At 41.2% G+C, this 22,575-nt stretch overlaps 1 protein-coding gene across 2 annotated transcripts in view; it reads left to right on the top strand.

The window, feature by feature from the left end:
* LOC308673687 (protein FAM169B-like) overlaps positions 1–12,044 on the top strand; it is a 65,798-nt gene extending 53,754 nt beyond the window's left edge. For both annotated transcript variants that reach the window (XM_081337576.1, XM_081337578.1), the window contains one exon: positions 10,038–12,044. In XM_081337576.1, coding sequence (XP_081193702.1) covers positions 10,038–10,388 — 351 coding nt within the window. In that variant the 3' untranslated portion in view covers positions 10,389–12,044. The remainder of the gene's footprint in view (positions 1–10,037) is intronic.
* Positions 12,045–22,575: the final 10,531 nt, after the last annotated feature.

A 22,575-nucleotide genomic window follows, 5' to 3' on the forward strand; every position in this document is an offset into this window, starting at 1 on the left:
GTCTCCTGCTTAAGCAGGGGGTTGGACTAGAAGACCTCCAAGGCCCCTTCCAACACTGTTATTCTTGAAAACCTCCAGTGATGGAGCACCCACAACTTCTGGAGGCAAGCCTTTCCACTGACTAATTGTTCTCACTGTCAGTTAATTTATTTTTAATTCTAGGTTGAATCTCTCTTTAACGATCTTCCACCCATTGCTTCTGGTGCTTTGGAGAATAAGTTGATTTCTTTCTCCTCTGTGACAGCCTCTCAAATACTGGAAGGGCAGGTCCATGCTAATCCTTCTCTTGGATAGGATAGGCCAGGGGTAGGCAACCTCGGCTCTTTTATGACTCGTGGACTTCAACTCCCAGAATTCCTGAGCCAGCTATGCTGAGGGGAAAGGGAGAGGTTTCCAAGCTGAGCCAGGCTGGCTCAGAAATTCTGGGAGTTGAAGTCCACGAGTCATAAAAGAGCTGAGGTTGCCTACCCCTGGGCTGAGGTTGCCTACCCCTCAATTGGCCATCATTCAGTTTAGCCTCCAGACCCCTAATCGTCTTTCTTGCTGTTCTCTGCACTCTTTTCTAGGGTCTCGGCGTCTTTTTTTTGTATCGTGGTGGGCCGAACCATTTGCATTCTTCCAAGTGTGGCTTCATTCGTGCAGGATAATAATAATAATAATAATTAATAATAATAATTAATAATAATAATAATAATAATAATAATAATAATAATAATAATAATAATAATAATAATAATAATAATAAGAAGTTGGAAGGGACCTTGGAGGTCATCTAGTCCAACCCCCTGCTCAGGCAGGAAACCCTATACCATTTCAGGTAAAGTGATACTATCACTTCCCGTCATCTTGATGTTGTCCCCCAGTTGATGCAGCTCAGGACTGAATTGGCTTTTTGGGATTTATTTGCCTTGATGCTATAAGACGCTGAAAGATGCTTTCAATTTTAGAAGACTTTCCCTTTATAGATCTGTGTTGGAACTATATGTGTTACATAACATTTTGTTTATGCTAAATATCTTGGTCTGAAGTGTTTCAGAGCTGAATAGGGGGTGAGGATAGAGCAATGAAAGTACAGTGGTAGCTTGGTACTCAAGTGCATGCAAGAAAATTTCATTTTAATGTATGCTAATTAGTGTACATTTAAAGTGACAACAAAAGTCCTATTTTCTATTCTATTCTATTCTATTCTATTCTATTCTATTCTATTCTATTCTATTCTATTCTATTCTATTCTATTCTATTCTATTCTATTCTATTCCATTCCATTCCATTCCATTCTTTCGTAACTCCTATTCTATTCTATTCTATTCTATTCTATTCTATTCTATTCTATTCTATTCTATTCTATTCTATTCTATTCTATTCTATTCTATTCTATTCCATTCCATTCCATTCCATTCCATTCCATTCCACTCCACTCCACTCCACTCCACTCCATATATTCTATTCTATTCTATTCTATTCTATTCTATTCTATTCTATTCTATTCTATTCTATTCTATTCTATTCTATTCTATTCTATTCTATTCTATTCTATTCTATTCTATTCCATTCCATTCCATTCCACTCCACTCCACTCCATATTTTCTATTCTATTCTATTCTATTCTATTCTATTCTATTCTATTCTATTCTATTCTATTCTATTCTATTCTATTCTATTCTATTCTATTCTATTCTATTCTATTCTATTCTATTCTATTCTATTCTATTCTATTCCATTCCATTCCATTCCATTCCATTCCATTCCATTCCATTCTTTCGTAACTCCTATTCTATTCTATTCTATTCTATTCTATTCTATTCTATTCTATTCTATTCTATTCTATTCTATTCTATTCTATTCTATTCTATTCTATTCTATTCTATTCTATTCTATTCTATTCTATTCTATTCTATTCTATTCCATTCCATTCCATTCCACTCCACTCCACTCCACTCCACACCACTCCACTCCACTCCACTCCACTCCATATTTTCTATTCTATTCTATTCTATTCTATTCTATTCTATTCTATTCTATTCTATTCTATTCTATTCTATTCTATTCTATTCTATTCTATTCTATTCTATTCTATTCTATTCTATTCTATTCTATTCTATTCTATTCTATTCCATTCCATTCCACTCCACTCCACTCCATATTTTCTATTCTATTCTATTCTATTCTATTCTATTCTATTCTATTCTATTCTATTCTATTCTATTCTATTCTATTCTATTCTATTCTATTCTATTCTATTCTATTCTATTCTATTCCATTCCATTCCACTCCACTCCACTCCACTCCACTCCATATTTTCTATTCTATTCTATTCTATTCTATTCTATTCTATTCTATTCTATTCTATTCTATTCTATTCTATTCTATTCTATTCTATTCTATTCTATTCTATTCTATTCTATTCTATTCTATTCTATTCTATTCTATTCTATTCCATTCCATTCCACTCCACTCCACTCCACTCCACTCCACTCCACTCCACTCCATATTTTCTATTCTATTCTGTTCTATTCTATTCTATTCTATTCTATTCTATTCTATTCTATTCTATTCTATTCTATTCTATTCTATTCTATTCTATTCTATTCCATTCCATTCCATTCCATTCCATTCCATTCCATTCTTTCGTAACTCCTATTCTATTCTATTCTATTCTATTCTATTCTATTCTATTCTATTCTATTCTATTCTATTCTATTCTATTCTATTCTATTCTATTCTATTCTATTCTATTCTATTCTATTCTATTCTATTCTATTCCATTCCACTCCACTCCACTCCACTCCACTCCACTCCATATTTTCTATTCTATTCTATTCTATTCTATTCTATTCTATTCTATTCTATTCTATTCTATTCTATTCTATTCTATTCTATTCTATTCTATTCTATTCTATTCTATTCTATTCTATTCTATTCTATTCTATTCTATTCTATTCTATTCTATTCTATTCCACTCCACTCCACTGCACTCCACTCCACTCCACTCCACTCCATATTTTCTATTCTATTCTATTCTATTCTATTCTATTCTATTCTATTCTATTCTATTCTATTCTATTCTATTCTATTCTATTCTATTCTATTCTATTCTATTCTATTCTATTCTATTCTATTCTATTCTATTCTATTCTATTCCATTCCACTCCACTCCACTCCACTCCACTCCACTCCACTCCACTCCATATTTTCTATTCTATTCTATTCTATTCTATTCTATTCTATTCTATTCTATTCTATTCTATTCTATTCTATTCTATTCTATTCTATTCTATTCTATTCTATTCTATTCTATTCTATTCTATTCTATTCTATTCTATTCTATTCTATTCTATTCCACTCCACTCCACTGCACTCCACTCCACTCCACTCCATATTTTCTATTCTATTCTATTCTATTCTATTCTATTCTATTCTATTCTATTCTATTCTATTCTATTCTATTCTATTCTATTCTATTCTATTCTATTCTATTCTATTCTATTCTATTCTATTCTATTCTATTCTATTCTATTCTATTCTATTCCATTCCATTCCATTCCATTCCACTCCACTCCACTCCACTCCACTCCACTCCATATTTTCTATTCTATTCTATTCTATTCTATTCTATTCTATTCTATTCTATTCTATTCTATTCTATTCTATTCTATTCTATTCTATTCTATTCTATTCTATTCTATTCTATTCTATTCTATTCTATTCCATTCCACTCCACTCCACTCCACTCCACTCCATATTTTCTATTCTATTCTATTCTATTCTATTCTATTCTATTCTATTCTATTCTATTCTATTCTATTCTATTCTATTCTATTCTATTCTATTCTATTCTATTCTATTCTATTCTATTAACTCATCAAACTTGGTACTCAATGCATTTTGACATGAAAACTTTGTCCTGGTACTCATTGTTTGTTTGGTACTCAGCACATAAGCTACAGCTTGTCGTTGCCAGCTGCCTCGTGACTCACCACATTAGAAGTAGTCCTCAACTTACAACAGTTCATTTAGTGACCATTCAAAGTTACGGCACTGAAAAAACCGACTTATGACCATTTTTCACACTGATGCCCGTTGCGACATCCCCATGGTCACATGATCTACATTTGGATGCTTGGCAACTGACTCATTTTTATGACGGCTGCGGTGTCCTGGGATCACGTGATTCCCTTTTGTGACCTTCTGACAAGCAAAGTCGATGGGGAAGCCAGATTCACTTCACAACCTTGTCACTAATTTAACATCTGTGGTGATTCACTTAATGACTGTGGGAAGAAAAGTTGTAAAGTGGGGCAAAACTCACTTAACAACTGACTCACTTAGCCACATAAAATTGTGATCGTAAGTTGAGGACTGCTTGTATTCCTTATGGGAAAAATGTATTTGGTCATCAGTGTTGTTGGTACTCATTGCGCCTTCCGAAACCCAACAAACAGTGAGTATTGAGGCACCACTGTCTACAATACCTGGGTGTTGTGGGAAAATGAACTGCATCTTGAGAACTCTTCTGTGTGAGAAAATTCCGCTTTCTCTGTTTCCTTATTTGTGTCTCCTTGGCCTTTTCTCTGGCTGCATCTTTGCAAAATGCCAGGCAAAGGGCAAAGATATAGATTTAGAACTGGCAGAAGCACATTCAGATCTTGAAATGGCAATAATCTGGCTTTGCCCCAGTCATTATTCTTTTGCATACATTGAGGAAACCGGATCGTAGTGAGAAAGCAGTTAGAAGGTGGGGAACGAGGAAGAATGCACAGGTGGCCCTCAACTTATAAATCCCAGAATTTCCATTGCTAAGTTTGGCAGTTGTTAAATGAGTTCCAGATTTTAGGACCCTTTTTTGGCCACAGCTGCTAAGTGAATCACTGAAGCCGTTAAGTGAATCTGACTTCTGTCAGATCTGCCCGACTCAGATCCTTAGGAAAGAAAGACAGACCCTCGACTCCCATTTGGTCGAAGTGGTAGGTTCTTTTAATAAAGGCAAATGGTTGCAGCGAAGGCTAGATCAGAACTATTCCCTTGCAAAAGGTCACAATTTTCCCCTTTCCCTGGCACTCCTCCCTTGACCCCATGCAACAGGCTCCAGTAGCATCCCGGTTTGATATTTTGGGAACCACATTGAAACTGGGTGCTTCCTGAAGGAGTTTCACATTTCGTTTGGCAGCCAGGCGTCCTTGGTGGCTGGTTCATCCTGTTTTGATACCTCTGGTTCCCGTCAGCTTCTCTCTCTCTCTCTCTCTCCCCCCCCCCCCCCATATTGCACTTTCTTCTCTCCAGCTCAGACTTCCCCAGATTCCTCCCCTCTTCTGATTTATGGCGGGATGACAATAAATTGTTGACTTTGCTTGTTGGAAGCTGGGAAGGTTGCTGATGGCCATTTACGTGACCCTGGGACAGTGCAACCGTTATTAGCAATAGCAATAGCAGTTATTATTTTTTTTAATTCCATTTATATCCCGCCCTTTCTCCGAAGACTCAGGGCGGCTTACAAGCTTAGCAGTAGCCTTCATTCTATGTATATGCCTGCTTATTAGGACTTTCGCACACACCCCAAGCGGCATTATTACAAAGTCAGCTTATTGCCCCCAACAATCTGGGTCCTCATTTTACCTACCTCGGAAGGATGGAAGGCTGAGTCAACCTTGAGCCTGGTGGGACTCGAACCTGCACTAATTGCAGGCAGCTGGTGTTACTTAAGGAGGCATTAGCCCACTGCTCCACCAAGGCTCTTACTGTAAGTTAGACTTACATATCGCTTCATAGTGCTTTACAGCCCTCTCTAAGCGGTTTACAGAGTCAGCATATAATCAGTCTAAGTCCTTGTTTCACCAACCTTGAAAGGATGGAAGATTGAGTCAACCTTGAGCCGTTAGGTTAGGATCGAACTCCTGGCGGTGGGAACGCAGAGTCAGCCTGCAATACTGCTCTTCCACCACGGCTCTTTAAATACATCAATACATACCAGCTGCCAAGGGCCTGAATTTTGATACGTGACCATAGCATTGTTGTGGTGGTTGTAAAGGTGAGGATCAATTGTAAGTCACTTTTTTTCAGTGCCTTTGTAACTTTGAGCAGTTGCTAAATGAACGGCATCACATTACTAGATGATCTGTGTGTCTCCTGGATGCTTCTGTAGATCAAAGAATTCACTATCCACTTCCCCCGGTTGCCAGACACTTGTCCTTAAGGAGTCCGGAAAAGTCAATCCAAAATCTCTGGAGGTGGAATTTTCCGCTGTGGCAAAGATCTTAAACATCAGAAAGTTTTAAATGTCAAGAAAATATTTATAGCTGCAACTTATATCCCTTATTTCTGTGGCAATGGAAAAGTGTGCCGGAATGAGTTCTTTGTGGCTTCTCTTTATGTACTTTACCACTGCTACCGTCTGCCTGCCTGCCTGCCTTCATGCCTGCCTGCCTATCTGTCTGTCTGTCTGTCTTTCTGTCTGTCTGCCTGCCTGCCTGCCTGCGTCTCTGTCTGTCTGCCTGCCTGCCTGCCTGCCTGCCTGCCTGCCTGCCTGCCTGCCTGCCTGCCTGCCTGCCTGCCTATCTATCTATCTATCTATCTATCTATCTATCTATCTATCTATCTATCTATCTATCTATCTATCTATCTATCTATCTCATAATGAAACAACTCTGGATAGCCTACAGCATCGAGACACCATGTCTCTCATCAATCATTTTTCCATCAGGCTGAATGTCTTAAGTTCCTCAAGGCCTTGTATCATCTTTGTCACTGTCCTCTGAACCTTTCCTAAGTGGTCAATAACTTGTTTGTATCCCATAACAAAATAACAGAGTTGGAAGGGACCTTGGAGGTCTTCTAGCCAACTCCTGCTCAAGCAGGAGACCCTATAAGCATTTCAGATCATTGGCTGTCCAATCTCTTCTTAAAAGCCTCCAGTGATGGAGCGCCAACGATATCTGAAGACAAGCTGTTCCACTGGTCAATTATTGAATTATTTGTAACGTAGACCTGCCCAAACGCATCTTCCTCTTATTTTCCCTCCAACAACCCTGTGAGGTAGATTGGGCTAAGAGAGAGACGGAATGGCCCAAAGTCACCTGAGGGTAATTTTTCCTAGTTGAAGGAGATTTTTGTTCCTCTTAGCTTAGTCTTCCAATTTGTTCAGACCAGACGTGATACTTCAGAGAATAAGAAGTTGCCACAGACAGATGTTAGTAGCACTCTGTTGTGCATGATTGAGAGACATGGTCATGGTGTAAAAACTTCAGTTCTGGCATTCTGTTGGGTGATTTACTGTATTACATATTGCATGCAGTTCTGATGTATTCAGTAAAAGCTACTTAGCTCTGCCCAGGATTTATCTGGAGAAAGTGAAGCTGGGTGAGAACGGATTGGGACTCAGGCAAAGGAAATCCATGAAAGACAAGACTGTGTCACCAACAGCAACAGCAGATATAGAAAGAAAAGAAAGAAAGAAAGAAAGAAAGAAAGAAAGAAAGAAAGAAAGAAAGAGAAAGAGAGAGAAAGAAAGAAAGAAAGGGAAGGAAGGAAGGAGAGGGAGGGAGGGAGGGAAGGAAGGAAGGAAGGAAGGAGAGGGAGGGAGGAAGGAAGGAAGGAGAGAGAAAGAAAGGGAAGGAAGGAGGGGAGGAAAATGAAGGAAGGAAAGAGGGAGAGGAGAGAAAAGAAAGAAAAAAGAAAAGAGGGAGGGAGGGAGGAGGAAAAAAAGGAAGGGAAGAGAGAGGGAAGAGAGAAAGTGAAAGAAATAAATATCCAAATAAGGTGATCTGCTTCCATACTGGGTCAAAAAAAATCATGCAACCATAATGTAAACATGATGTATGAACTAGCTATTTCTGGCACCCAGATTCAAGTGGTTTTAATAGATATAAATATATATTATTTTCTTTTGTTATTGATACCATATTAATGGTTGATTGGCAATTACCAAACATTCAATTTAAATAAATAAATTTTCTATGAATTTAATAATGAGGTTTGCCAATAATCTTTCCCATGGTTTACAATAAAGCTCTTATAAAAATGCAGACCTCCATTCTAAAATATATTTTAAGAAATGCATTATATTTGAGAGCTTTGTCTGGAAAAAGAAAGGCCTCATAGGCAAAACTGGACAAAAATGCAGGGCCTGGAATATATATCAATGTTTAAATATAATGCACACATTTGAAGCACGACAACATTACACTTAAAATACTTAACAAATGGAGAAATGGAGAGAAATTGAAATTGACAGTTTTTTTTTCATCTGTCATTCCTGCTTTAGCGGGCATGCAATGTTCTGTGTTGTAAGACTAATTCCTACATAAATTGCCTAGGATGTAACAAAGTGTTTTCAGCAGCAGCCATTCGTATCCAATAATATAGATCAAGATGCCTTTATGGAAAATACAAGATTTAACAACTTTAACAGAACTTAATAGACTAGGATGTTACATAGGGGTTTGGTAAGGAACAAAGCATGTGGCAGCTGCTTTCAAAAGTGACATGCATAGTAAAATAGATTCAGCTGCATTTGCAAAAATAACAGAATAACACAGTTGGAAGGGACCTTGGAGGTCTTCTAGTCCAACCCCCTGCTCAAGCAGGAGACCCTATACCATTTCAGACAGTTGGCTGACCAGTCTTTTCTTAAAAACCTCCAGTGATGAAGGCAACCTCTGTTCTACTAGTTAATTGTCCTCACTGTTAGGAAGTTTCTCCTTAGTTCTAGGTCGCTTCTCTCCTTGGTTAGTTTCCATCCGTTGCTTCTTGACTTGCTTTCTGGCGCTTTGGAGAATAGCTTGACTCCCTCTTCTTTGGGGCAGCCCCTGAGATACTGGAACACTGCTATCATGTTCCCCCTCGTCCTTCTCTTCATTAAACTAGACATACCCGATTCCTGCAACCCTTTCTCAGGTTGAGTTGCTTGTGATGCTACAAGGGAGTTGCGCTGGAGGTCAAAAAGGGTGGCTGATGTTTTCAGCCTCGTTTATACAAGATTTAACACTTTTACCTGGTGTGAGTAGAGAAAGATCTTTGTAGCTTATCCGTGAGCTTGTATATGAACAATTCTAATGGCATCGGGAGGGTGAACATCTAACCTTCTCACAAATTCCGACGAGGGGGAAAAAAAATCTCTCAGAAAATAGCTCAAATGTAAGGTTAATTGGAGCCAGAAATGTCAAACTAATGTAGCAATTTACCCTGGGAGATCGCCCTGGCCTTTGAGTGTAGCAATAGTATACACTACTGAATAGAATCACAAAGAAATATAATAGGGTTTTATGTAGTCTCCTGTCATATTAACCATTCTTGGCAATTAATTTCTTGTTGCGAGGATGTTTGGTTGCCCTAGAAATAGGTTTGTTCATTCTTTACAGATACCCATGAAGGCCAATTCAGCTGAGAAGAAATTCAACGTGCACACTTGATGTTTTGTGTGTGTGTGTGTGTGTGTGTGTGTGTGTGTCATTACATGAAGGAGATTACAGTAGGGAAGCTCTTTCTGAATTGTGGGTCCCTCTCAGAAGTACTAGGAGTACTTCAACCTGTGGGAAACAATGGAGGTGCAATGCACCAAATTCTTGTTGAATAAAAGAGAGTATGTGTAGTTCAGGGTTGAATTGTGGAGTCCTTGGTGCTCTCTGAGCTTGGTGGTATGCTTGCAGATGCTTCATTGTCTGGTTAGGTAACATCTTCAGTGCATGAATAAGTTAATTAGCTGGGTAATGAAATGTCTTCAAGAAAACAACCAAGCTCAGAGGGCAACTGGTTCATATTTACGACGGCAGCAGTGTCCCAGAGTCACGTGATCATCTCTTGTAACCTTCTGACAAGCAAAGTCAATGGGCAATCCATGTGACTAACTTAAAAACTACGGTTCCTCACTTAATAACCGTGGCAAGGAAGGCCGTAAAATGTGGCAAAACTCACTTAACAAATGTTTTACTTAGCAACAGAAATGTTGGACTCAATTGTGATCATAAGTCGAGGATTACCCATATAGTTGTCAGAGTTTGGGAATGACGCTCAAATTCTCTCTCTCTCTCTCTCTCCGGCCTCAGGTCCAGCCACCTTGGATGGACATCATTTTCCACCTGTGGACACATTTGGAAGCAAAGGAGCATCTCACCCAAACTCTTGTCCAACCAGGATCTGGGCTTTCAGTTCAACCCATCTATCAGAAAAGGATGCTTTTCTACAGGAAAACTATTGAAAAAGTTTTCACGGCCAATTGGCAAGTATTTTGGCTCAGCCTAGCGAGATGGCAGGTTCCTCCAGTCCTCCGAATCACCTTTCCGAATGAAGCTCCTCTTTCAAGTCGAGGATATTACCACGGCTTGAAATTAATTTGTGACAAAATGTCATATTATTATAGTGCAGCATCCCGGGGGATAAATATGGCCTTTTCTTGAGCTTTCATGGCAACACTGTATATGGGACTGCGGAGAATTGCAAGGGAGGTTTTGTCTTTAGCAAATGTCATGTTACCGGAAGAACCGAGTGCTTAAGTGGCGATCGCAGAACGAACCACTGCCGTGATGATTCGAGGGGTTGTGACATTTTCCTCCCCCCTCCCCAACCTCCATATCTCATCTCTAATTGCAGCGGGTGCCTTTGGGGTGACATCTGATTAAGAAAGCAACAGGGCGGCTGACAGATACCCATAAATCTGATTCATTGACTAGCAGAAGATTGCGCCAATTTTCGCAAAGAAAGCCTGCTCTCTTTTGAAACAATGGCTATCTTTAAGCTTGTGCAGCTAAGTCCTCAATTTATGACCAACATCTGAGCCCAAACTTTCTGCTGCTAAGCAAGGCAGTCATTAAGTGAGCGTTGCCCCATCTCACCAGCTTTCTTGCTGCAGTTCTTAAGCGAATCAGTGCAGTTGTTCAGGAAGCAACATGGTTGTTAAGAGAATCCAGCTTCCCCCGTGGATTTGCTTATCAGAAGGCTGCAAAAGGGCATCATAGGACCTCGGGACACTACAACCGTCACAAATACGAGTGAGTTTTGATTGTGTGATCATGGGGAGACTGCAACAGTCATAAATGTGAAAAACAGCAACTTTTTAAAAATGCTGTTGTAACTTTGAACAGTCACTAAATGAACCCTTGTAAGTTGAGGACTGTCTGCATATGTTGGTGGGATAGTCATCAGCAACTCACTAGCCATGAACGCAACTTGGCCTCTGGAAAATATTCTGTATTTGGCCCCAAAAGAAATGTACTTAGTTGGTCTCTAGGCTTAAATAAAGGACTTCCCCCCCACACTTTTTTCCAATTTGAACAAATGAGATTAGGATTCCGGTTATGGGAATATAATTCATAGAATCACAGAGCTGGAGGGGATTTGGGGGTGCTAGTCCATCCCCCTGCCCAGGGCAGGAGACCTTATAGTATCCCAGATAAATGGCTGCCCAATCTTTTCTTGAAAGCCTCCAGTGACGGAGCACCCACAACTTGTGAAAGCCAAGCCATTCCACTGATTTGTTGTTCTCACTGTAAAAAAAAAAAATAAAATTCTCCTTAGTTTTAGTTTGGATCTCTCTTTGGTGATCTTCCACCTGCTATTTCTTGTCTCGTCTTCAGGGGCTTTGGAAAATAGATTGATCCCCTCCTCTCCGTTATTGGAAGACTGCTATCATTCCTTCCCTAAATCGTTTCTCCATTAGACATACGTACCTAGCTCCCTCAACTCTTCTTCATATGTTTTAGCCTCCAGGCCCTTCATCATCTTTATTCCTCTTTTCGGCACGTTTTCTAGGGCCTTGGCATCTTTTTTGTATCGTGGCGACCAGAACCAGACAGAGTATTTCAAGCGTGGCCTCACCAGTGCCATATAAAGCGCTACTATCACTCCTGTGATGTTGGCGCTATCCCTCTTTTTTTGAAAGCCTATTAAAAGCTAAAACTTGGGAAATGTTTGCCAGGAACAATCCTAACACGACTAGCTGCTGCATCCATTACATAAAGCAAATGCTGTTGCATCTCCTGAGATTAACCAAAGATTGTTTTGTAGATTTTGTGCATGCTTTCGTGCAACATGCTTAAGTAAGTTACTAAAGTGACCAGTTTTCTGAATTGGCACAAGATTTTCCGTTGCATTCTAATCCACAGGAAGGCACGTTGTTTTTCAATTTAGCTTCTGAGTTTTTAACTGTCCTGGTTAAGCATCTTGAATGAACAGAGCACAAATTATTCCATTTTCCACCTCTCCTGTTTTTTATGCATCTTCTCCCCCCATTACTTTTTAATAGTTGGAGAGGGAAGTGATTTTATAACTGTCTTGTAAAACACTTTGAGATGTATTTACCTGGAAACATAAAAGCATGTTAAGCAAAGAAATAAATAAAAGCTTCATTCAGTCCCATTTTGGATAAGCATATTTTTACATGCTTACTCTGGTTTGTTTATGCTTTCGTATGTTGCACAAATGCAGACAATTGGGTCAGTTGGCAAAAGGTGATTAAGTGCACCACAATTAAACACGTTTTTAGGGACAAAGCCTTAGAGACCTTCTATATTTAACACAGGGTTAAATTTAGAAGGCCCTAAAATTATAATTTTCCTAGCAGTTTTCAGGAATTACTAAAGAATAAGCGTTGATAAAATGGAGAAAGAGAAGAAAAATCTAAATTGGGATGCACCTTTGTAGGGCTCATGTGATGCCTGGATATAGAAGGTCACTAGAACTTTCTGCTGCCCCCCTTGGAGCTTTGCTGGTTGAAGAAGCTTGGGACAACCGTGACATGGATGACTGAGAATCTCCATAGCCATAATGATGGCTTCAGCATCCCAGGATCATGTGATCACCATTTGTGACCTTCCCAGCTGGCTTCTGACCAGCAATGGCAGAAGCTGGACCCACTTAATGACCATCTGTTTGATTTAACGACTGCAACGATTCACTTAATAGCCAGGGCAGAAAAGATCATAAAATTGGTTGGGACTCATTTAACAACTGCCTTATTTAGCAAGAGAAATTCTGGACCAAGAATTTGTGGTCAAGGAATCTCTCTAGTATTGCAAGGTGTCAGAAGGTGTTTGTGTGTATTCAAAATTTTCTTAATGTTGGAAACAATGGTTGGAAACAATGGTTGGAAAGGGACCAAAGGAGAAACTTCCTAACAGTGAGGACAATTAACCAATGGAACAGAAGTTGCCTTCAGAAATTGTGGGTGCTCCATCACTGGAGGTTTTTAAGAAGAGACTAGACCAGGGGTGTCAAACTCACATTTCATTGAGGGCCGCATCAGCATTGCGGTTGCCCTCAAGGGGCCAGGTGGGTATAGCCAGGGTGGGCATGGCCTACCCCAGTGGGCGTGGCTAGAGTGCGTATGGCCTACTGGGTGAGCCTGGCCAGCTCTACATTGTTCGCATCAAGGGTGCCTATGGGGGCCTGGGCAGGAGTGGGACATATCTGCTGCCGGCATCATCTTCCCATCATCCTGTGCGCCCCCACAGGGAGGGCCTTCTCAGGGTACCACTGGTTAATGAATGCCGGCGGGTTATTCCCAGGGGAAGGGCGTTCTCTGTGGGTGCGCCTGCCCTATGGAACCAACTACCCACGGAACTTAGGACTGCCCCCGACCTTCGCTCATTTCGCCGGGATCTGAAAACCTGGCTCTTTGAGCTGTTTGGTCCAGACTGTGGGGTTGTTAATTTAATTGGGTTTTAGATTTACTTTTGGGGCTTGAATTTAATTTAATTGTTTTAATTGATTTTGATTTAAATTTTTGTATTTCATGGTTCTAACTGCCCTGTAAACCGCCCTGAGTCCTACGGGAATAGGGCAGTATACAAATTCAATAAAATAAATAAATAAATAAATATCTGAGGGTCTCTGGCAGAAGGAGGGTCTCTGGGCCAGGGCCAAGGCAGTGGGGGCCATTCCCTCACTGTTTCCAGGATGGCTTCGCGGGCCACATGAAACCACTTCGCGGGCCGGATCCGGCCCCCGGGCCTTGTGTTTGACATGTCTGGACTAGACAGTCACTTGTCTGAGATGGTATAGGTTCTCCTGCTTGAGCAGGGGGTTGGACTAGAAGACCTCCAAGGTCCCTTCCAGCTCCTATTCTATTCTATTCTATTCTATTCTATTCTATTCTATTCTATTCTATTCTATTCTATTCTATTCTATTCTATTCTATTCTATTCTATTCTATTCTATTCTATTCTATTCTATTCTATCCTATCCTATCCTATCCTATCCTATCCTATCCTATCCTATCCTATCCTATCCTATCCTATCCTATCCTATCCTATTCTTTCTCAAGGTCCTGCAAAGGCAGCTGGAACTGGAATGTACACTTTGTGAAGTTTATTGATCCTGGGACATCCTTCTGAACCAGTCAATTAATGTATCTTTTTAATGAATGAAGGGATCTCCGTTTGCAGAAAACCACTGGGAAACCTGACCACATGCCCTAAGCTCAAGAAGAAATAAAATTGATTAAAATAGTGTGAAAGGGAAAACAGCCTATTGCAGTTCAGGGAACTAAGTGTCATTTTTTTTCCAAATGGTTTGTGTGAGATCAGTGGAAGGCTTCCCACTGAATTCTTGGATCCTGGAGAAAACAGATTATTTGGAGATCTGTTGGGGGTCAAGATGTAGAAATGAGACCAATTATTTATACTTAGAAATCGGTTTGTTCCATGTCGAAATGAGGCAATGATTAATAATATTGCAAAGTTAAGAAAGAAGTTCTCTGGTGTTCTGCTCACTTTATGAGCATGAAATGTGACTACTAATGCAGAGACAGCGTTTGAAATCAGCAAAGGAAATCAGACATGATGTCAAAACTCACAGGCCTAAAGCTGTTTACGGAGTGAAATTAATGCTTGTGAGCCATAAGCAGTTCTCCTTTCCATAAGAAATCCCAATTTAGTAAAACACCTTCAACTTTTCTGTCAAATGTACGAGAGGATTCCTTAATTAGTATTTTTGTTATTTGCATGGCAATATTTCTTGAAGCACTGGAGAAGTTAGCAACTGTAATCCCAGGCTTTTTGGATTTGGGAGAAAAGCAAGGTGTTACACTTAGGCAGGAAAAACCAAAGGTACAACTACAGTTTAGGCAAAACCTGGCTCAAAAACAGTAACTGTGAAAGGGACCTTGATGTTCTAGTAGTGGACAATCAAAGATGAGCCAGCAGTGTGTGGCAGCAGCCAAAAAAGCTAACACAATCCTCACATTATCATACTTTGGACAGATTGGGAGAAGAGCCAACTTTGAAGAAGCTCTAATGCTGGAAAAGGTGGAAGGAAAAAGAGGAGAGAATGGAGGGGAGAGAAGAGGAGAGAGAAGGGAGGAGAGGTGAAGGAACTCAGTTGCAGTGATGATGGGTGCATTGTTTGAAACTGGAAAGACCAGCTTAGGGACAAATCTTCAGGGAGAAAAGTCTGTGTGCTCACTAAAAGTTGAAAACAATTTGATGGCACGTAATCAGTCAATCAATTCTTGCAGCGATGTGATGTTTGAAAAGTGGCTTCTTGAAGATTCCCAGACAACTTTTTGCCACCATTTGGAACTCGATACACTTTTAGCTTCCGTCCTGCTCCCTTCTCACTTTCGTATGCTTGTTTGCACAACAAACTAAGTCATTCTAAGACCCAAAGAAGCTTCTTGGATGAGAAGCAAAACATTTTCAAAGAAAATACCAAGAACGTCCAGTTGCCTTTAGAAAAAACCTTGACCTGGAAGATTAAGACTCTCCATAGTCATTCTAAATAACTTTGGCCCAACTTGTTCTTCAACAACATGCTCATTTTTTTCCTTTCTGTTTCCCATCACGGAAGTTTTGTGGAACTGAGATGTTTGGCAGGAAGCCTTAATGAGACTCCCACTCCAGTGCCAGTTCTGGGAGGGAGGGAGAATATAGTAGGAAGCGTGCCAATGAAATTCTCCTCTTAATTCTGCCAGTTGACTGGCACACAGTATTTCATCCCAACTCACTTTGGCTCCGGGTAAATTCTTTCGCTCAACGGTGCGGCAATTCAAATAGTGATGTAGCGTTGGGTTTGTGCCAAGTTCTTGCCTTTCTAACTGAAGTTAACAGTAGGGGAAAATGCCTTTTTTAATTCAAGAGAAACAGAGCTATTTTATTTCAGTCAATAACCAGCACATAGCAAGGTATGCGATAAAATAAAGCAAAAGTGATACAGAATAACAGAGTTGGAAGGGACCTTCTAGTCCGGGGGTAGGCAACCTTGGCTCTTTTATGACTCATCGACTTCAATTCCCAGAATTCCTGAGCCAGCATAGGGAGTTGAAGTCGATGAGTCATAGAAGAGCCAAGGTTGCCTACCCCTGTTCTAGTCCAAACCCCTGTTCAAGCAGAGACCCTATGCCATTCCAGACAATCTGTCCAATCTCTTCTTTAAAACCTCCAGTGATGGAGCACCCACAACTTCTGAAGGCAAGCTGTTCCACTGATTAGTTGTTCTGACATTTAGGACAATCAACCAGTGGAACAGCTTGCCTCCAAAATTGTGGGCACTCCATCACTGGAGGCTTTTAACAAGCGACTGGATAACCACTTGTCTGAAATGGTATAGGGTCTTCTGTTTGTGCAGGGGGTTGGACTAGAAGACCTCCAAAGTCCCTTCCAACTCTATTATTCCATTATTCTGTTGTCCAACTTGGGGGCTCACTCAGATCTTTGGACTGGGAGTTTTCAGTCATGGCCAAGCAGGTTGTGGGGATGGAGGTCCCAACATCTGGAAAGGACCCCATTTGGGAAAGGTTGTCCTTTATCCATCTTGAGTTCATTCATTCATTCATTCATTCATTCATTCATTCATTCATTCATTCATTCATTCATTCATTCATTCATTTTCTAAACATGTCAGCCATTGTAAAACTAGTAAAGGTAAAAGGTTAAGGTTTTCCCGCACATGCGTGCTAGTCGTTTCCAACTCTAGGGGCCGGTGCTCATCTCCGTTTCAAAGCCGAAGAGCCAGTGCTTGTCCAAGGACATCTCCGTGGTCATGTGGCCAGCATGACTAGACACCAAAGGCGCACGGAACGCTGTTACCTTCCCACCGGAGTGGTCCCTATTTTTCTACTTGCATTTTTACGTGCTTTCGAACTGCTAGGTTGGCAGAAGCTGGGACGAGTAACAGGCGCTCACTCTGTTACGTGGCACTCAGGATTCGACCCGCCAAACTGCCGACCTTCTGATCGACAAGCTCAGCATCCTAAACCACTGAGCCACTGCATCCCCTGTAAAACTATGTAATAGTTAAACCAATGATAAACTATAGAACAATTAAAACATCCAAAGAATAAACCCACCCAGCAGCTGAGATAGTTAACCAACTAGCAAAAAGGCCAGGAAGCAGGGCCCTTAACACAATTCAGAGTACGCACCCAAGTTTTTAAATCCTTACAAAAAAAACACACAAAAACCCAGCCTGGCTGGGGCCAGTCTAATGTCTGAAGGTCCCTGTGCTCTTGCCCCATTGCAAATTATTATTTTTTTAAATAAAGGGGAGAAGGAACGGAGGGCAAGACTGGAAATCTGAGAAACCCCGCGACGTAGAGCGATATTCAACGCAATGCAAGTTACGCCTGTCCGTGTCTCCGTACCCACGAGAAGGTCGTTAAGTTTAAAGAAATTGAGCTAAGCATACAGGAAAGAGGATCTGCCACCAGGTCAAACTGGCTGCCATGCGTATATATATAGATTTTTTCATTAAAGGAGTGCAGATTTAGAGGCCCACGTTATTACTTCCAGTGACTTCAGGCCCTGAGGGGCAGCAGGAGAATGGAAAAGAGCACGGCCGCCTGCTCTCGGAGCTGATGCTCACTAAATCTGAAAGGTCATATCATGTTTTCTGGCAATTGACTCAATGGGTTTGGATTCGACAACATAAGGTCGGGCTGTTTTCACTCAGCACATGTTTACTGGGAAATGTGCCTTCCAGTTGTTTTCACATTGACCTTATTACCCCATTCCACTGATGAGGTTGGCACAGAGTCTACTTTTGGCAAGCCATCGCGGTTGTGAGTGCGGAGGGAGGGGCATGGCGTGGGGTGCTTAAGAGCCAGGAGGCCGTGCACAAACTGGAGCCTTGCTGGGTCTCCATCCCCATCTTCAGCAGCCAAGTCTTTTTTTTCTTTTCATCTTGCCCTCTCAAGTCTTTTGGGATGAAGCTTTGCTGCCGGAGATGGTCAGGTTTACAGCTTGAGGTGCTCCTGGTCACCTTCTTCTGAGGATTAATTGATTTCACAGATAACTGCTGGATGACCAAACAGCCAACAGCAACTTTCAAGGTAGGCTTGGTTCAGGAAAGAGACACCATAAGAATTATGGAACACTATTACTGTAGGATAGAATGTGAGAATCTGGTAAGCTTGTCAGTGTATCCTTTGTCTCCTCTTATAGTAAATGGGATAAAGGCCAGATTATTTAGAATTGTGATTTAATTTCATTTAATTATTATTACTGTATTGATTGATTTGGGTTCCCCCCCCCTGCCTTTATAAGGTTTATAAATGACTCAAGGCAGTGAACATACAAAAATGCAGAAAAGAACAACAAAGATGATTAGGGGCCTGGAGACTAAAACATATGAAGAATGGTTGCATGAACTCATCATGCCTAATCTAGTGAAAATAAGGACCAGGATTGACATGATAGCAGTCTTCCAATATCTAAGGAGCTGCCACAAAGAAGAGGGGGTCAACCTATTCTCCAAACCACCTGAAGGCAGGACAAGAAGCAACGGATGGAAACTAGTCAAGGAGAGAAGCAACCCAGAACTAAGGAGAAACAGAACAATCAACCAGTGGAACGGCTTGCCTTTAGAAGTTAAGGATGCGCCATCATGGAGGCTTTTAAGAAGACAGCCACTTGTCTGGAATTGTATTGGAACTCAAGAGTCTCCTGGCAAATGGCCCAGTCACCTGGCTGATATTCATGGCTAAGGTGGGACTAGAACTCATGGCCCCTAATTCCTAAACCACTAGATTAAATCATTCAGTTTATTCAGCTTATTAGGTACAGCCCAAATGCAAATTGACGTTGAGCAATAAACAAGAGTCAGTTTGGTGTAATGCAGACATGTCAAACACAAGGCCCGGGGGCCGGATCCGGCCCACGAAGTGGTTTCATGCGGCCCACGAAGCCATCCTGGAAACAGTGAGGGAACGGCCCCCACTGCCTTGGCCCTGGCCCAGAGACCCTCCTTCTGCCAGAGACCCTCAGATCTGTCCCACTCCTGCCCAGGCCCCCATAGGTACCCTTGATGCGAACGATGTAGAGCTGGCCACGCCCACCCAGTAGGCCATACGCACTCTAGCCACGCCCACCCAGTAGGCCACGCCCACCCTGGCCATACCCACCCGGCCCCTTGAGGGCAACCGCAATGCTGATGCGGCCCTCAATGAAATTGAGTTTGACACCCCTGGTGTAATGCGAAGGCATCAGGCTGGAAATCGGAAGGCTGTGAGTTTGAGCCCCACCTGAGGCACAAAGTCACCTGAGTTACTTTCAGCCAGTCACTCTCTCTCAGCCCTATGAAAAAGTCAATAGCAAACCACTTCTGAAAAACCTTGCCAAGAGAACTGCAGGGACTTGTCCAGGCAGTCTCTGAGAATTAGACACGGTTGAACTGAAGGGGAAAACAGTGTACAATAGTATCTTTTTACAGACTGAATTATCTCTTATAATTCAGAGTAGCTGTGAGTTCCTAGGTGCTCTCTGAGCTTGGTTGTTTTCTTGCAGACATTCCTTGACCCAACGAGGCAACATCACTTCAAGCCCTTCTCTTCTAGCGCTGATGATATTACATAGTAGGATAATAAAACATCTGCAAGAAAACAGCCAAGCTCAGAGAGCACCAAAGACCCCATAGTTCAAACCTGAGCTAAAAAATACTGTATTATCTTCTATTGATACAGGTGGAAGCTGACAGGTGATTGGTGGTGCTTATGTAGCATGGTGCTTATTTTCTATCAAAACCTGGCAGAATATAATTTTATTGGCTAATACCATTTGGCTCCAGTCAAGGGAAAAAACCCTATTGGACTGGATGTCAAATACAGGTAATCCTCGAGTTAATGGGCCCCAAATCTCTGTTGCTAAGCGAGACAGACACTAAGTGAGTTTTATGACCTTTCTTGCCACAGCTGTTAAGCGAATCACTACAATTGTTAAGCTAGTCGCAGGGTTGTTCAATGAATCTGGCTTCCCCATTGACTTTGCTTGTCAGAAATGCCTGTCTGGATGGCATAGCATCTTCTGCTTGAGCAGGGGGTTGAACTAGAAGACCTCTGAGGTCCCTTCCAGCTGTATTCTGATTGAATTGCCCATTGTCCTCCCCATTCTGGGCATGGTGAGGCATCCTAGGCTTTTCGCACTACAGTGAAATGACCGATGCCATCTGGAGTTCTTCAGCCAAATTGCGTGCCCGCAGCATCTGCACGCTCCACATGACTGAAGGCTACGTTTGTACTTTCAGCTGGCATGACATGGTGTCTGGGGATGTAGACAATTGGATAATGAATAAGTCAGGCTGAGGCCTTAGTCAGAGAATAACATTTGCTCTGATTACACTGACTCTGGGGTGACCTCTCCAGCTGTGCCCTATTTTGAAGCACAAGAAGGATTTTCCAGTTCAGAACATCCTGAGTATCTCACGGAAGCTGGCCAAGATGCTCCTCCTTCCCTTGGAGAACATTATTGGAACAGGCTTCAAAAAATGCTTTACAAGGATCTTCCAGGCACAACGATCTATTTAACTGAAGTTGGAGACAGATCAGAGCCACTCCTAAACCTTTGGGCATGCCAATACCGGAGGGGAAAGGCTGAGCCCTCAACTTCAAATTTTAGTGAAGAAATGTTCAGTTTTACATCTTGGAAAACAAAACCAGAATGCAAAAGTATAAATTAGGTGGTATTGATCTAGTACCGTGGTGGCGAACCTATTGTCACGCGTGCCACAGGTGGCACGCAGAGCCCTCTCTGTGGGCACGTCCACCATCACCCCAGTCCTAGGCCTTCAGCTGGGTTTTATAAAGCCTTTTCGCTTTAGGCCTCCGCTGCCATGTGCCAAAAAAAAGTAATCAATGAATCCATTTCATCTCGCGGGGGAAAAAAAAGATCTTGCAAAGTTGGAATTCATTGATTGAACTTTTTAGTCCCACTCAGTCTGCCATTACCACTGCAGCCACGCCCACCCAGTGGGCCACACCCACCCAATGGGCCACGCCCACCCGGCACCCGACGATACATAAGTGGATTTTGGGCTGCAGTTTGGGCACTCGGTCTCTAAAAGGTTCACCATAACTGATCTAGTAGATGACCCTCATTTTTTTAAGGACCTTTACAAGAAAAGTCTTGCATTCTTCTCTCCATAATACAATACCTTATGCTACTAGGTTTGAAAATCTTGCTTTGGATGGTTTAGAACTGCAACGTTTGTGGTCAGATTTGGGTATTGCATAAAATTGTTCATAGCAACGTCTTACTGGTAAAAGGATTGTTTTTTGGTGTTTTTTTGGGTTTTAATCGTAACGTGTGCGAACAACTGCTTTAAACTTAATGTAAACCACTTTAAACCTGATTGTAAAAAAATCAGTTTTTGTAGCAGAGTTGTCAGAGTTTAGAATATTGTAACTGATTCACTTGTTTCAGCTAACTTTCACAGTCTTCATGCCAATTTATCTTCCGCGGACTGCATTTAAGAGGTTCCTAAGGGGGCATCCATAAGGAACAGAACAGAACAGAACAGAACAGAACAGAACAGAATAGTAATGAAGGTTCTTGCATGAGAAGCGCAATATCTTCAAGGAAAACCAAAGAAAGTCCAGTTGCCTTTTGAAAAAGCATCTTTGGGATTGCCAAATAACAAAATAACACAAATCCATGATGCGCGGAGAAAAATGATACAGAAAATATAAAACCTCTTACTAAAAAATAAGATACATCTAAAATATGAGAAATAGTAAGTTTGCTGCTGTTCAGATAAATGATAAAAATCTATCAAAATTTGATAGAATTGTGGATCCTGCTTCTGATGTTTCATTATTTTAACTTTGGGGTCCCCCCCCCAAAGTAGCAATTGAAGAGGCCTTATTAATCCGCATCTCAATTGTTAAACCATGAAGAGTTTTCCAGTGTTGGGCAATTGTTAATTTAGCTACGGAAATTAAATAGATAATACATTCCTTATTTTTGACCTTGAAATCCTGTAAATAAAGCAGTAAGCCTAACTCTTGGCAGCATTCAGTTCTTGGTTTAGTAATGGTACTTATCACTTCAAAAATGTGAGGCCAAAATAGCACATAGCTTTATTGTATAACCACCAGAAATTAAAGATACCCTCTTTTTGTTACAACCTCTCAAGCATTTAGAAGGATAATTTTGATATATGCTATTCTAACTGGAGTCAATGTACGATTTTCCAGCCATGTATAATTTTCCGCTGCAATTCTTGCACTGAAGTTTTGAGATGATATGATGCGATTCTAAAAGACAACAAAAGCATTTGCTTCTTTTTCTACAACAACAAGATGAGTTAAACACGAAACTCACAGTCTTTGTATTCACCGCTTGGTCCCGCCTGGTTGTTCTTCTAAGGGGTGAGTAGAAT

Source organism: Vipera berus (genome assembly GCF_964194415.1).
Source record: "Vipera berus genome assembly, chromosome: 12".
In the NCBI taxonomy this organism is placed as follows: domain Eukaryota; kingdom Metazoa; phylum Chordata; class Lepidosauria; order Squamata; family Viperidae; genus Vipera; species Vipera berus.